At 41.1% G+C, this 16,666-nt stretch overlaps 1 protein-coding gene across 1 annotated transcript in view; it reads left to right on the forward strand.

Annotated features, from left to right (window-relative positions):
- The window catches only part of LOC136445799 (MAM and LDL-receptor class A domain-containing protein 1-like), a 67,762-nt gene that overhangs the window by 2,769 nt on the left and 48,327 nt on the right, over positions 1-16,666 (forward strand). The window contains exons 6-32 of the mRNA XM_066443939.1: positions 353-612; positions 877-979; positions 1,533-1,673; positions 2,092-2,220; positions 2,859-2,983; positions 3,399-3,483; positions 3,882-3,968; positions 4,409-4,549; positions 4,908-5,173; positions 6,079-6,166; positions 6,405-6,584; positions 7,121-7,377; positions 7,525-7,615; positions 8,067-8,213; positions 8,694-8,799; positions 9,192-9,345; positions 9,818-9,902; positions 10,449-10,535; positions 11,265-11,408; positions 11,805-12,066; positions 12,612-12,775; positions 13,281-13,549; positions 14,016-14,100; positions 14,617-14,769; positions 15,180-15,436; positions 15,815-15,905; positions 16,447-16,587. Coding sequence (XP_066300036.1) covers positions 353-612; positions 877-979; positions 1,533-1,673; positions 2,092-2,220; positions 2,859-2,983; positions 3,399-3,483; positions 3,882-3,968; positions 4,409-4,549; positions 4,908-5,173; positions 6,079-6,166; positions 6,405-6,584; positions 7,121-7,377; positions 7,525-7,615; positions 8,067-8,213; positions 8,694-8,799; positions 9,192-9,345; positions 9,818-9,902; positions 10,449-10,535; positions 11,265-11,408; positions 11,805-12,066; positions 12,612-12,775; positions 13,281-13,549; positions 14,016-14,100; positions 14,617-14,769; positions 15,180-15,436; positions 15,815-15,905; positions 16,447-16,587 — 4,098 coding nt within the window. The remainder of the gene's footprint in view (positions 1-352; positions 613-876; positions 980-1,532; positions 1,674-2,091; positions 2,221-2,858; positions 2,984-3,398; positions 3,484-3,881; positions 3,969-4,408; positions 4,550-4,907; positions 5,174-6,078; positions 6,167-6,404; positions 6,585-7,120; positions 7,378-7,524; positions 7,616-8,066; positions 8,214-8,693; positions 8,800-9,191; positions 9,346-9,817; positions 9,903-10,448; positions 10,536-11,264; positions 11,409-11,804; positions 12,067-12,611; positions 12,776-13,280; positions 13,550-14,015; positions 14,101-14,616; positions 14,770-15,179; positions 15,437-15,814; positions 15,906-16,446; positions 16,588-16,666) is intronic.

Raw genomic sequence — 16,666 nt, forward strand, 5'->3', positions numbered from 1 at the left:
CAGTTTTAGCTACCATGCAGAAAAGACTGCCTTACCCAACTCACCAAAAGCTAATTGATAAGGCCACACCAATTCCATTTGTTGGTTCCCAGACATTGTTGTAAAATGTTTCACTTCCCTAGCTACTGCAGCAGAACTTCCAGTTTGATATCTCATGTTTTGTACATGCTATGGTCACAATTTCTGGGTAGGGTGGTAAATAGCTCTTGTGCTTGGAAAGAAGTGACATAATTTTGGACAGCCTAGTGACTAGTTCTGGAATTGCAGGGGCATTTTTGTCAAAATATTTCCATCATTCTGTCAGCAAACTGTTGATTGGCTAATTGTGTTGTGGCTTTCCCGCACTCTTTAGGTCACTACATGTACATCGAGACCTCCAGTCCCCGGGCGCCGGGAGACGCGGCCTTGCTCGCTTCTCCGGAATTCCCTGCCACCAACCAGCAGCACTGCCTGCACTTCTACCACCACATGTACGGACAGAACATCGGGACGCTAAACGTGTTCATACAGACGGGCAGCACCCTTGGCTCTGCTGTGTGGAGCCTGTCAGGGGATCAGGGCAACCAGTGGAACCCCGCAGAGGTCACCTTCACAGCTGCGGCTGCTTTCAAGGTCAGTGTGTGTGTCTTTGAAGAAAGTGACTCTTAGTGTTTTATTCAACCAATGTTTCGGAAACCGTCTGTCACCTTCCTCAGGGTAATCCAGACTGCTTCACTTTGCACTGCAGCTACATGTACAGGTGTCATTTCTTACAGATGCTAAGAAAAGGTTTTAACCACCTTGATGTGTCCTTGTCAGTTGATATAGGTCAGAGGACTTTAGATGTCTACATGGATACATGTGTACATGGAAAGATGAAATCTCTCTGTTCTGCAGGTTGTTTTTGAAGGTGTGAGAGGGCAGAGCTTCCGAGGAGACATCGCCATCGATGATGTTGCCTGGCGGGATGGAGTTTGCTCTTCCACAGGGTCAGATCCAGGTAACACTGCCGTTCAAACTCCCTCACTTACTGATATATGAAGAGTGTCTCAAAAGAAGGTTCATAATAGCTTAGACTCAGTACTATACATTGTGTAACTCATCAGTAGTTCATGTTCTTGGAGCTGGTTAGATGCTGCATTGGGACTTAAGTGACTGACGTTTTTTTTTCACATAGATGGTAAACTTTAGCCTTTATTATTAATCTGCCGGGTTGCATAAATCTTCCACTTAAAAAAAATTGGGTTTGAGATTTCTCTAGTGCAGCACAGTTTAGATATACAGGCCTGGAGTGCATTATACTGGGGGACGTTGGGTTAGAGATCTGCAGTTAGGTACTCATTTTCACCTTATGTCAAGTGAGGAAATGGGTGAAGTGCCTTTAACAAGAATACAACATTGGGGTCATTTAGATTCAGAGTCGACAACCCTAACCCCAAGACCACCTTCCTTAAATTGAGACCAGGATTCAGATTTAGAACGCTGATATGCAAGGTAATATTTTGAAACCCTATTATTGTGACCCAAACTCTAACTGTATATTCCAATTTTAGGTGACTGTGACTTTGAGTATGGCCCCTGTACCTGGAGCAACATTCAGACTGGAGATGACTTTGACTGGACTGAGGGTCAGGGGTCAACCGGCACATCGGGTACAGGACCCACAGCTGACCACACTACCCAGAATGACCAGGGTATGTGCTTTTGCTTTAATTCTTACATTGTAGACTTCGTATTGTTCACAATGAAGGATCATATTCACCTTGTTGTATCATTACAGCCAGTAGGTACCCATCTGTTTAATAAGGCTCTTGTGAGGTTCTCTAGGCACCTCCTCAAACACGGGACACCATTCTAGGTCTCGTCTGAAAGACTGTGCAGATCCTTAGACATCCCAGATTTGATCCATGGTCTCCCAAGTACTAATAATTATAAGTATACTGATTGGAACTAGGAGCTCAACTGTGAAGCTGAGCTACATGGACAAACTGATAGTTAAGGTTTGAAATTTTCAGTACACAGCCTTAGAGCTTGAAATATAGAGTTTAATGGCATAGATAATACAAGAATGTCATGATCTTTTACCAAGTTGTGTTTGCCTGTGTTTCCCAGGTACCTACATGTTCACTGAGACGTCCAGCCCACGCCAGCCGGGCGACCGTGCTCGCTGGGTCAGTCAGCAGTTCCCCGCCGGCAGTCACTGCCTGGACTTCTGGTATCACATGAGTGGGGATCAGACAGGTCTGGTCTTTTTTGTTTGAAAGAGAGAATGTATTGTAAAAGACGGAAATGTATAACGTATATTATATCTGCACGCAATTTACGTTCATATTCTTGTAGTTATAGTTTTCAGAATAGAATAGACTAGTTTAGTATCCATTGTATTGATTGCTTTGTCATTGTTGCCATACATTATGCCGTGTACAATTGTCGAGCAATAAATTTCATTCATTCATTATAACAGTAACTGTTGTTTAATGCTTTAAGATCTATTTTGAGAAAATACATGGTGTGAATCGCACTGTTTTTCATGCAGCTCTCAACAAAAGCACTTACTTATTGGATAAGAAATAAAGTCAATTATGAGATCCATCGATCCCTGTAATGTTAAAGTTGTGATCTGACAATTTACAAAGCTCTCAACAAATTTCATTGATAAGGAAACAAGCCTTTTTCCACCTTTTGTGTTTTGTGGTCTTTTTAGTCATACTTGTATGTCTTAAAGGATATTCCAATTATAGATTGAGGGGTAACACAAATCTGATTTTGAACACAGCAAGGCCGCCAACGTGCCATGGGTCCAGTAAGATAGGGGCTTTTGACGGTTTGGCCTTCATTGTTGTCCATGCAGACCTTAACCAGTTCTATTGTCTGTGCAGGAACACTGCGTGTGATTGTCCAAGAGATGGACGGTACCGAGACCACGGTGTGGCAGCAGTCAGGCGACCAGAGTGTCCAGTGGCTTAACGGCAAAGTTGGGATCACAGGTGCCAACAGACACAGGGTAGGAAGCTCTCTCTTCAGTAGAAAGCTCAAACAAAACTGAAATGTTGGCATCTTTAGGCAAAAATGTCTCACTGACCAAGCTAGTCTTATCAGGCCATGAGCACAGCTGATTTCAATAATAACTTAGCAGTCAAGATCCTGATGAATTCATTTGTTATTTCTTTCAGTTAGAAAAAGCTGTTAGAAAACTACGGGAGTTAAAAATGGAAGAAAGGAGAAAGTGGAGAAATTTCAAGAAAGACCGATTACATCTGTAGGTAGTTCAGATGACTGCAGCAGTAGACCACAGTGGGCTACTATTGGAAAAAGCTCCATTTAAAATTTTGAGGCAATGGTGAATGAAAAGATAACATGTTTGCTGTAACAATTCTTTGTTGTTTGATTGTCTTTATGTGTGAATCCATGTATTGCAGGTTATCATCGAGGGGGTACGTGGAAGCGGTTTCCGTGGTGATATCTCCATAGATGACCTTGACTTCCTGCCAAGCATCTGCGACAGTAAGTATGGAGGAAATGTTTTTGATTATTTGCCTGTTCATTCAGATTTGTCTTAATACTTTAACCCCTTTCCAGACTTTATGTTTAAAGAATTTACGGCTCTTGGTTACAAATGCGCAGATATTGGCACATTGGCACACCAAATCTGTATGTGTTTTTTTGCACACTTTTGACAGATTAGCCAAGGAGGCTCGTTGGGCATCACTCCACCATCAAGTTAGAAAAGTTGTGTAAAATGCCTATCCCAAGGGCCCAACATTGAGCATTGCTAGTATCGAACCTGGAACCTATTGGTTCTGAGCCCAACCATTATGCCACTTTATTGTTGGCAAAAAGAGTGGATTTGTGTCTTCTAGACGAAAAAGATGTTCTAATCCAGATTACTGTTATTTTTGTAGTCCAACCACCAAATGCTGTTCCATCAGTGACCACTCCGACTGTTCCAACCATGACTACCACCCCTGTTGGTACAGGGCCAACACCAGGTTTGTCCTAGTCTAAATGACCTCTGTACCCTAGAGAAACAAATAGGCCACACTTATTCTCACTGACAGACATTTGTATGTCAAATTTGAGCAAGAGGAAGTCATGAAAACTGATGGCTGGGAAAATTAGCACCCGACTCACTCCTTGAAACTGTGTGTATCAAGAAACAGATCTAGACATGTGCCTTATACCTCAAAAGTTTTGCCGGATGCCTGTGGTACTTGGATTGCAGTCGTGACCCATTGTGATAAATTGTTTTAGGTCTAACAATGGACGGGAGACCTGGCACATCCACATCTTGTATCGGCCAACAAAAGGGTATGTCAGCCCGCAAGGGGAGGTATGACCACAACGGTGCATAAGCATGTTGACTAATGATGATGATGTGACCTCAAAAACAAAGATTCACATGTGATATTTGTTCATGGATCTTTTCCAGGTCCAGGTGCTTTTAACTGTGACTTTGAGACAGACATATGTGGCTGGATGCAGGCTGGGGACGATGACTTTGACTGGACCAGAAACTTGGGAACAACCGGCAGCACACAGACTGGACCCTCTACTGACCACACCACTGGGAGTAAGTCCAATGTGTTTTGTAAAAATAAGAAAAAAGGCCTTTTGAAAAAAAGAATTCTCATTCTTTGTTGTCATAGGGTGCAAAATGTAGCTCTGGAAATTCCTTTCAAAAAGCACCCCTTTTGTCTATTTTTTTAAAATCTGAGTCATGTAGTATTGCTTAAAACAATATTTCATGAAACAGTTGATAATCGACATTCATTTAGATCTGCTAGTATTGAAGGGTATAAGTTAAAACAGTCCCAGATCATTGGCCAAGAATTTCAATTGAATTAGCCAGAAACTCAAGGGACATAATGTGAACTGAAACATAATAACCCCCCTCCATTGCTGAGATCTCTGCCTCATTCTCCATCCAGGTGGATACTACATCTACATCGAGACATCTGGTCAAACACTGAACCAGACTGCCCGCGTCCTGAGCCCTCAGCTCCCTGGTACCGTCCAGCGCTGCCTCACCTTCTACTACCACATGTACGGCCAGCACGTGAACACGCTGAACGTGTACTTCATGAGCCGGGGTCAGCTGGGGCAGCCCGTGTGGACCAAGCAAGGCACGCAGGGCGACCAGTGGTGGGCGGGGCAAGTCAACCTGCCGATCAACCCAGGGGATGCCGTGGACCAGGTCAGGGCTCCTTGTTGTTTTGTTGTTTATTGTTTATTCGCATATATGTACAATTATAAAAGGATAAACAGGGCAAAAAGGAAACATGCAGGGGGGGCCTGAAGCCTAGGTGGCTTTTCATGGGCCTCCCCTAAACTAGACAATGGGAATTTTACAAAGTTATACATAATCAAAACTAAGCAAAATTAACGAAAGAAGAAATTGAAATTGTACCTTAAAACCTAATGAAAAAATGGAAAAGAAGAGGAACTACAAAATAAATTGAGTTGCAAAGATAATAAGTAAGATTACGCTATATAATAAGTATGATTACACTGTACCTTATCAAATTAGCATTTACAATTTATAAAGGAATCAATCAAAATTATACAAAATAATAATCATAAGAATTATTCTGTCATCAAATATCAAAAATATCCTTGTTGGATAACGATGCAGGTTTTTCTCCTACTCAGAGCCTCACCTGTGGCTTGTAAAATACTGTAAATGCAGAAATGTTCATGGTGTTGGTTTATTTTATGCTTATGGTTTTTGCAGCAAACTCTTTACCGTGAACTTAAAACCACCGCGTAAAGCCATTCCATTTTGTGACACTACTGTTGTTTCAAACGCAAACTCAAAACCGCCGCGAACACTCCATTTTTAAAGTATACCTTGGAGAGGCTCTGTTGAATTGGGCAGGGGTTCCACTTTAGTGGGCATGGCCTCTAATTACTAAGTAAGCCAATCAGAAAAGCAGCTTTATCTAGGGAAGAATTTACTATATACTAGGTAATTCTCTGACTGGGTAGATGCTACACCCAAAAAGTGGAAACCGTGTTAGAACATGCTGATTAACACTTCTACATTGCTGAAATGTACTGCCATTGTATTGTTTACAATTGTTTTAATTGTACTTATTGCAGGTGGCATTTGAGGGAGTTCGAGGCACGAGCTTTAGGGGAGACATTGCTCTGGATGACATCCGACTGACACAATTGCCGTGCAGTCCAAGTAAGTCAGAAAAATTAAGGAGGGTTTCTTAACCCAGGTCAAACTTGCAAAATAGCTATTTTCCTGTTTATGTGTCTATCAAGGAAGTTTTTTTTTTCTTCAGAAAATCTGCTAGATTTTGGAAAGTAACATATCTCCCTGAGTTACATATCTCCCTGTTATAGTTATGGTAAGAAATATGAAGCTTTGTCCACCAAGTGGATCATTTAACAGTTTATTTTCTCGCACTTTGCTGTAGTTGTGAACCCAAGTGCATCCCCCTTGCCTCCCACCGGTGACACCTGCACCTTTGGGGATCCTAACATCTGTGGCTACACTCAGGATGATAGCGACGACTTTGACTGGACACGGTTGAGTGGCAACACCCCTACAACCAACAGTGGACCTTCCAATGATCACACCCTTGGCACAGCAGCTGGTATGTTCTAGTTACTTGTAGTCCAGGAGGAGATCCTCAGAAGAGGCCTAGAAAAGCACACCCTGTACATATTTAGTCCCGTACCATAGAATGAAAGCTTGATGTCTTTCGATCATTTTTAGGAGTAATGTTCTATGGTCCAGGTACTAGTGCTTAATATAATGATGCACAGTATAAAAGTTACTGATGCAGCTGTACAGATTTTGTAAATGTTCAGACGTTGGTATGTTCCAGTAAGGCCAATGGATGTTGATTCCATTATATGGATGACATTCAAGTATGCATCAATTTTTGTCTATTTAAAAGAAAATGTTTTTGACAGATCTGTAAATCGTACAAAGTAGCTAAAGAGCAAATATATACAGTAAATTTTTTTTAATAATCAGAAAATGGATACTAATGGGTAGAACGCCAAAGTCAATTCCAGAGTCAAAGAAGAAAAATTTATTATTTGGTACACCATACTCTGTGCTTTTTCATTTGTTCAACCTTCCAGGCCTCTTAAATTTCATAATGATTTCCAATTGCCTTCTCAGGTTACTACATGTACACCGAGATGTCCAGCCCACAAGCTCCCGGCGATATCGCCCGCCTCATGTCCCCTACATACGCAGCTGTCGGTGCACAGTGTGTGGAGTTCTACTACCACATGTTCGGACCGGACATCGGGACCCTGAAGCTGGAACTCCTGATGTCAGGACAGACGAGAGTCCCCTTGTGGACTCTGTCAGATGACCAAGGCGACCAATGGGTGATCAACCAGGTCACTATCAACCCCACCGACTCTTATCAGGTGAGTTTGTTTGTTTGTTTTATTCAGATCTCCATTAGTGTATCAGAAATTCTACACTATTCTTGTGCCTCAAGCTTAAGATTAGGACTGACTAATAGTAAGTAATTACGATAAATCTTTCATGTATACCTTTGATTTTTTACCTAGCTCGTGTTTGAGGCAATCCGAGGAGCTAGCTTCCGGGGAGATATTGCCATAGATGATGTCACCATCAGAGATGGAAGTTGTGGAGGAGGAGGTAAGTTAACCTTCAGCATGCTAAGGTAGCAGTTTGGCACCAAATTTGTATTGGTTATAGGGTTAGGCAGCAGGGAGAAGGTTAAGGAATGAGATGGTGACGTTATCATTATTTTGTGCTGTATTGGCCTTGGTGCTGAACTTTCAGCTGTTGTAGTAATCATGGGTGTTTTGCAGCAGTTTTACTATCCATGAAAATGGTGTGTCTTTGTGTGTGTGACTGTGTGTGTGAGAATGTGTGTGAAAGTGTGGGTGAGTGCGTGCATGCGTGTGTGTGTGTGTGTGTGTAGGTGTGTGTTTTCAGATGTTAGTGGTCAGCATAACTTAATAAGAAACACTGGACGGATTGTGATAATATTTGGTATGTCCGTAGGTCGTGGAAATTTCTCCTTTCCTTCTCCTGGTTATACGAAAACTAGTACTCTTTCTAATTTACTTGCTTGGCATTGCAGGGAACTGTGACTTTGAGAATGGTTTATGTACTTGGACAAATGAGGTTGGTGTTAACGAGGATGAGTTTGACTGGACCGAGGGAAGTGGGGACACAGCAACTCAGAACACTGGTCCGTCGACTGACCACACCACTGGTACTGGACAGGGTGAGCTCCAGTTGTATTTATCTACTTACATGGTATATTTGTAACAAGATCAAGAATTGTAATAAAGTTGTTGATTAGTTGGCAAACTTTCTACAAACTTAAGAGTAAACTCGAAAATCACTACCAGACAAAATTGTCAGAAATTACATAAATAATTGTCTGGAATTCTCTTCAACAAAGCATTTAGATTTTTTGTTACATGAACTTTAAATCAGTTTTTTTCCCCCTCTCACTTTTGTGCTAATGTACAATGTAGTTGAATTTCTCAGCACAGGCCAAGGCCAAAAGTTATTCAATCCTAGAAGACTCTTTGCAATCTTTTTATATCATTTCTGTTTCCTGAAAACTAGAAATTAGAGACTGTTCTTTGGTAATAGGTTAATTATTCCCCATAGCTTATGCACAGTGGCTTGTTGTCTCTTTAATGAATGTTCCATGGCAGTGAATAGAAAGTAGAAAAGTTTGTGTTTTCCGTCGCAGGCACCTACATGTTCCTGGAGACCTCTAGCCCCCGTCAGCCCGGAGACAGAGCCAAGCTGGTCAGTGAAGTCTTCCCTGCCACCAGCAGCAATGGGCAATGTCTCAGGTAAGTAAAAACAGACATGGAGATGTACCTTGATCCAGTTGTGTGTGTGTGTGTGTGTGTGTTTCTCTTTGCTTGTCTGTGTGTGTGTGTGTCTTTTATGTCTTTCTGTGCCTGTATGCATGGTGTGTGTGTGTGTGTGTGTGTGTGTCTGTCTGTCTGTCTTCCTGTCTATCAGGTTCTGATACCACATATATGGCGACAGCATTGGTTTGTAGAATTGTATTGCTAGACTGACAATGTGTGTGTGTGTTTGTGTGTCTTTACAGGTCCAGGGACTACATTTATCTATCTAAAGTTCAAAACATCTGTGTGACCGGTACCACATGTACGGCAGCAGCATTATTTTACAGGATTGCATGGCTAGACTGACACATGTTTGTCTGTGTTAACAGGTTCTGGTACCACATGTATGGCAGCAGTATTGGCACACTAACCGTGTGGGTCACGGTTGGAGGCAACTACCGTTCCATCTGGCAGCTGTCTGGAGACAAGGGCAACAACTGGAACAATGGACAGGTCAACATAAGGAGCAGTGACAGCTACAGGGTTAGTCTTTTTAGACAACTAAGAATCGTATTTCAGCCACCTTTTGGTTAGAAGAGGCCATCCTTTAACTTGTAAAAGCTGTTCATTAAGATGTTGATGAAGGTTAGACATCCAGGTAATAAGAAACGTGAAAAATAGTTACTATCCCCATGATGGCAACTCGATAAAATGTTGAAACAGTCACAGACGTTTCAGACAGCATCCGCAATGTTTCGCTAGTGACTTGTTTATCCAGTTGCTTGAGTAACTGTTTTTTGGCTGTTTATTAAGACACTGTCAAGATTCTTTCATATTGTATGTAACGTTAATCTCAGCTGTAATTTCAGGATACATCAACTCTTTGTAGCAACAACGCATTCCAGCATCTTAAAATCAATTACCAAGTAATTAAAAGATTGTTGTTTTTTTCAACTATAGATTAAAGTAATGTTTGGTTGGTGTTACCAAAGCTGTCTTCACTCTGTTCTTTTAGGTTGTTTTTGAGGGTGTTCGTGGTAACTCCTTCCGAGGAGACATCTCCATTGATGACATAACTTTCAGCACAGGACCGTGTGGTGGTAGGTTTTAGCTTTTTTGACTTACAATGTATAGTCACTGTGGTTCTACATTTTCAAATGAAAAATTTTTCAGATGGGAAAATTTTTTTAGTGTTTTTGAAAAACTGCTTAGCTGGCAGCCTAAAGAAAAGTAGTTTTATCCAGGGCCAATTTAGATAATCATCTACTTCTTTATTGAAATGTTTGAAATGCTGTAAAATGTAAAATGCCTTTGTATGTTAATTGATACCAAAACTTTTGTTAAGGTAGATGGAACAAGATTCCTTCTTACAGATTTATAGCAGAGGGCAGTAACATTTGAAAAGATTTATATTTTGGAAGGCTCATCCTTCACGAAAGGTTCAGTCTTTAGCTCAATATCTGACAAGCAAGAAACATTGCAAAAATTGGTGTTTTTAAGAGAAACTTTTGGTCAGGGATACTTCTGATGCTGGCACTTAGTAAGCTCGGAGATTTGATGAGTGATTTCTTATCAATGCTTCTTTGCAGAAAGGTGTCATGATTTGAATGTGCTCGTAATTCTTTGCTGTATCCTTGTTTCTTTAGTGATGCCTCCAGACGCACGACCGCAAGGCCCAACCACACAGAACCCAGTTGGACCTGTGACGACCACAACTCCTGGACCATCCCAAGGTTTGTCTGCATGTGTATTTTTTTTTGGATTTTGGATTTTATTGGAATTGCAACAGTGCAATACACGTGGGACACAGGCAGCTATTGCTGATGTCGTGACCCACACACATAATGTACCCGTTTTTTACACTTGGGTGGAGTGGGGAAAATCGTGTTAAGTGCCTTTTTTCCCAAGGGCACAAGATTGGTGGCAGCAGGGGATTCGAACCCGGAACCCCTTGGTTCTGAGTCGGAAATCCTGCCGTTACGCCACACGACCCCACGTCTGCATGTGAAACATCACCTGTACCCCATGGTTTAGTTTCATATTTCAAGGCACATTTTCCTTAGCATGTCCCACCTCACTTGACATTAATGGTAAAATGAAATATTTCATTATTATTCATTCACTCAGTAGATACAATGTTTTTTAGGCTTCTTGGATTCAATACAATACACAGATACAATACATGTTACATAATACACAAGAATATAACAAGTTTAAACTCAGTACCAGTCCCAATGCTCACAAAGGTCCATTAGATTTATTTAAAGCCGATACAGTAGTGTGTTTTCTTTGTTCTGTGGCAAGTTCCTTCCATAGTTGCTGCACAGGATAGATGTATGTCAGCTCTCTAGTCTGTAACAAACCAAAGAATCTTCAGTAAACTTACACTGGTATCTAACCTCTATCAACATTAACTTGCCGGGTTAAACACATGAAAACCTATTAACCTTATTTTTCTCCAGCGCCTGGTGCCTGGGACTGTACGTTTGAGGCAGGCTTGTGCCAGTACCAGCAGGCAACTGATGATGAGTTTGACTGGACCAGGCAGACCGGCTCCACCGGTACAGGAGACACCGGACCAGCTTCAGACCACACACTCGGCGTTGGTAAGCTTCCTGCTTGGTGTTTAACATGATGAAAAGAATGTTGACTGCATATAAATGTCTAACCCTTCAAAATTGTTTGAAAACCAGATGGTGAGTGTGATGAGTGAGTGAGTGAGTGAGTGAGTGAGTGAGTGAGTGAGTGAGTGACTGACTGACTGACTGACTGACTGACTGACTGACAGACTGACTGAAATACAAGCTTTCATTTTGATATTTCTGAAAGTCTTATGTAATTTTAAGGACTTCTAGAATATGCCATCGACACTACATCAACTCAAAATGGCCCTAAGAGTGAACTGTTGGCTGGCAGATTGTATATTATTATAAATTTATGTACATTGTGTAAAGTTTAAGTTTGAATACTAAAACCAAACTATCATTCTTTTGTCTCTCCAGCTTGTGAAAGCCGCTCCACTCCAGACCGTTACCTGTACGTGTGGGACCTTCCGCAGCTGACGAGCTCGCGATTCTACTTCTCCGCAATGGGAAACAATGACATCCACATCGCACTGTCTGCCCAGAACCAAGACCTGGACGACATGTATGAGATTGTGATCGGAGGATGGGGAAACACACAGTCTGTCATTAGAAGATCTAAACAGGGCACAAACCAGGACACAGCAGCAACCCCAGGGATATTGTCAGCAACTGAATATAGGTATGCTTAAATCATGCCTTATGCACTGAGTTGTGTGCCATTTTCCAGAAATTAGTATCTGCATCAGCAAATATGATACAAACAAATTGGCGTGTTCTTGGGGGTGTCGGTCACAACAAGGCTGGAGCTCTTCAGACCCTAGTGATCTCTAGCAATTCCTGGTTGACGAAGACTTTTGAATAAAAGGTTGAAACTGGTAAATCGTTGTGTCTCAGCCGTCATCTTTCTGACACCCAACCGACAAACAGATTGGCATCTTAATGCAATTTATGTTGGGAAAATTGTAAGTAGGTGACATGATTTGTAGGAGTGAAATGTTATATGTTGTTATTGAGTACTAGTTATGTCAGGAAGTTGAGTTATTGTAGTTTGGGATCATTTACAGTATTGGTGTTGAAGTTAAATTATAAAAGAAACTTCTCTTAGCAATCTGGCAGAATTCCATGTTTTATTTCCCTTCCAAAACACAGTTGGGCCTAAACATGGTATAAGTCACTACCTGTGTAGAAAATTGATAGCCTAAATGTGCTACCTTTATCTTCCAGAAAATTCTGGATCACTCACCTTCCTGATGGAACAATCCAAGTTGGACGCTACGGAGAACAAAACCCCTTCATGGAATGGATTGACCCAAATCCGCTGCCCATCAATTTTGTGGGCTATTCCTCTGGCTGGGGGGTAGCTGCTGAATGGAAGTTCTGTGACCTTGGTAGGCTATTTATGACCTTCAAGTACAAAAAAATTTAACTACCAAACAAGCTATTCAACATTCCAACATTATAAACTAGATTTGCAAAGAACTGCAAGATAAGTAATGAAACATGCCCTTTTTATGGCAGTTTGGAGCCAAAATTATTTTGACTTACATTGTACAGATTTTTTTTAAAATTGCCTTTATCATACGGTTGGTTACAATAATATCGTAATCATGAAAGTTTGTGTAGAGTCAGTTTTCATGGTTTTTGTAGTGGTCACTCTACCTTGAATTCATGGTATCAGAAGTATGTCTCCCTTGTATGACTACTCTTCAGATCTGATTGTTTTCCCGACCGATTTACATGTACATGTATTACACATTCTTTTCCCTACTTCTGCATAATAAAATCACTGCAAATGTAAATGAATTTAGGATTATATCTGTATCATTTTACTCAAGATCGAACTTCATTTGTAGAGTATTTTTCATTAAGAAACCTTGCAACGTCTTTTTCCAGCTGATGGTTACTACTTGTTTATCGAGACGTCCGACCCTCGGCAAGATGACGACAAAGCTCGGGTTGAGAGCGCCAACCACCCGCCTACCATTGGCCAGGGCAAGTGCCTAACCTTCTACTACCACATGTACGGAACCAGCGTCAACACCCTGAATCTGTACCTGAAGAGCGGAGGCGCGCTGGGAAATCCCATCTGGACCCGGTCTGGCACTTTGGGCGACGAGTGGAGAAGAGCTCATGTCTCCATTGTCAAGGACAGCAACTTCCAGGTTAGAGAACATTGAATATTATGCAAACATAAAAACATTTCTGTTCTCTTAAAGCACTTTGAAAACATACATGTCTTAATGCTACTATAACACAACTATCAGCACCATGGTCAGTACCCATTTTCTTAAATACTTAATTCTAGAAAAAGAGACAATGCATTATCATAATGAAATTGCTGCATTCTATCCTGACTGTCTAAAGGATCCATAATTTTAAATTCTTAGTTGGAAAGACAAGGTTAATGCACAGTAATGGTATATATTCATTAAGTGTGTCTTATTGTTGTATGTTCATATTAGACAGGTCAGCTATACAGGGTATACAACAATATGATGAATTTTAGCACCTCTGTCATTTGCTCTTGTCTATATGAAGTGATTTTGATGCGCTTTTGAGTAACCTAGAGGGGCTACTAATTTCTCTGTTTGATTCTGGTAAATGTTACACTGTCCTATAATGTTCCAGATAACGTTTGAAGGTGTACGTGGCACAAGTTTCCGTGGAGACATTGCAATAGATGACATCATGCTTGCAGATGGAGCTTGCACATGTAAGTACACATAGTATTTATGCACATTATTTTTTCCCTTCTTGCTTGATTACAGTGTGATGGCAATTGGTTGAAATTATAGATTGTCTGCATGACTTTTTCCATGGTGGAGCAAACTATTTTGACTCACCGTTCATTGTAGTAGGCCTGCTTTAATTCAACATTAAGCATTGCCGGTGAATTATTTGTGAATCGTAATTGGTCACATAGTATGTTATATCTTACCCTGTATTTATTGTTAAGCGTTAGTGACAAATCATTTGAATCACACAGGCAAATGCCAGATTTCCCAAAAGTCACAACGGAGCATCTGGTTGTGTTGGTATTCACAGACACCTAATGAATACAATGGAACAATCAAATTAGATCATTCCCAAAACCATTGCAGTAGCAAGTAAAATTACCGTTCACTATTGCCAGTCCTCCTCAATTTACCGTTAACCATTGCCAGGATCCCTCCATGAAGACCCTCATTGGATTTAAATATGTGTCCTTTTTCTGTTTTTTTTTTTACAGATGTTGGTGAGCATGTGTGTGACTTTGAGGATCCCAACCTGTGTGGGTACACCCAGGACGGTAACGATGACTTTGACTGGACTCAGCAGAGCAGCAGCACAGGAACCACCAACACTGGGCCGACAACTGACCATACTTATGGCACCGATGCAGGTGGGTACGGAAGGAATTTTCAGAGTCGATGACATTTTGTCATCTTGAGATTGAATGTTTAAAAGAGATCTTTTGTCTAGAAACACAAGACCTTTGGACAGTGCATTTTAGATTTAAAGAAATAACCTGACAATAAAGCTTACAAATATTTCAATCTGCTGAAGGGTGCTAATTTACCTTATTACTGACGTTAATGACTTTATGACTTCATTGAATGCTTATGAAGTACTGTATCAGTGATAGCATCCAAACATTCAAAGGCAAATTTGAAGGAAAAATACACGAGAAAGAGAAACAACACATACTCTATAATTGTACACAATCATATACCAGTACATAATAGAGATGTGGTCTGTGAAAACTTGTTTACATACAAACAAACAAACGACAACACGAATGTTACCCAACAGGTAAATACCTGTACATCGAGACATCCTCTCCCCGCCAGCCGGGTGACATCGCCCGCCTGATCTCGCCCTCCTACCCTGCCACGACCGGCCAATGTGTGAAGTTCTGGTACCACATGTACGGCACCAGTATCGGCATGCTCAGGGTTTACATGAGGTCGCTGAACGTCCAGGGCAACCCGCTCTGGACCAAGTCAGGTGACCAAGGGGACCACTGGTTGGCTGGTCAAGTCACCGTCACATCGACGTCATCATTCCAGGTCTCTCATTACAGTTCCTTCTTCTTTTGTCTTGAGTCTATGCATAAGTACTGTACTTGTTATTGATGATACAAGGGTGATCATGAGTCGATAAGTAGTGCAATATGTTTTATAACAAGCTCATTATTTCATTGAATGACTTACAAATCAATAGAAAGTAAATTACTGGAATGGACAAAGGAAGGACTAGCAACCCCTCCCTGTAATTAAAAAAAAACTGCTACTGAAACAGCAAGGAAAACTAGAAGGGTATGAACTGGATGAATATGCTAGGTTGTATTATATAACATATGATGATATATTTTGTAATATCTGTTCCAGGTTGTAATATGCATAATGTATAGCGTATTATGATATCTGTGCTATATTCTCTCCCAGGTTGTGTTTGAGGGAGAGCGAGGAACAGGCTTCACGGGAGACATTGCTATTGACGACGTTCAGATCACAGATGGAGCCTGTCCAAATGCAGGTGTGTCTGCAGACAGAATGTTACCACATTCAGACAAAATGTTACTGTTTTGATTTGATCTAATTTGGTTGAAAAATTGAGAGAATGTCGCCATTTTTTGGTGACACACTACATGTAGCTTCACAGGCACATGGTGGCAGCAGTCTTTCTTGCATATGGCTTGTCACACCCGAACAACTATCTCTGACAGATTGTGTTCAAAACTATCAAGTGGGATTATCAACACATTGCAGTAGCCTAATGAGTGTTTTCTAGTCCTGCCAATTGAGTCAATGCTTGTTTTGTTCAAATAGCAGGACTGGTAACTATAGCTTGAAGACAACAATATATTAACATCATTATATAAAAGTCATGTATACCTTTTTATCCACTCTAGTTTTGACACAGAACGCAAATGTTACAAAATCTTGTAGTAGTTTCTTTTTAGGCATGTGAATCCAATGGATGAAACTTTGCTGTATTAGTGAAGGTTTAACTTAAAAGTTAAAGTAAGGGTTTAAGGTCTTACCACAAAACTGATTGTGTTTTTTCCACATGGCAGGTGACTGTGACTTTGAGGATGGTAGGTGCACATGGAGCAACTTGAACGTTGGTGATGACTTTGACTGGCTCCGGGGGAGAGGTGACACACAGAGCCAGTTCACCGGACCGACTGTAGATCACACCCTAGGCACAGATCAAGGTTAGGCAGCGCTGTTTTGGATCATATTTAGACTGTTGGATCACATTTAGATCGTGGAATCACGTTTAGACTGTGGGAT

The sequence above is a fragment of the Branchiostoma lanceolatum genome, chromosome 12 (genome assembly GCF_035083965.1).
Source record: "Branchiostoma lanceolatum isolate klBraLanc5 chromosome 12, klBraLanc5.hap2, whole genome shotgun sequence".
Taxonomy (NCBI): Eukaryota; Metazoa; Chordata; class Leptocardii; order Amphioxiformes; family Branchiostomatidae; genus Branchiostoma; species Branchiostoma lanceolatum.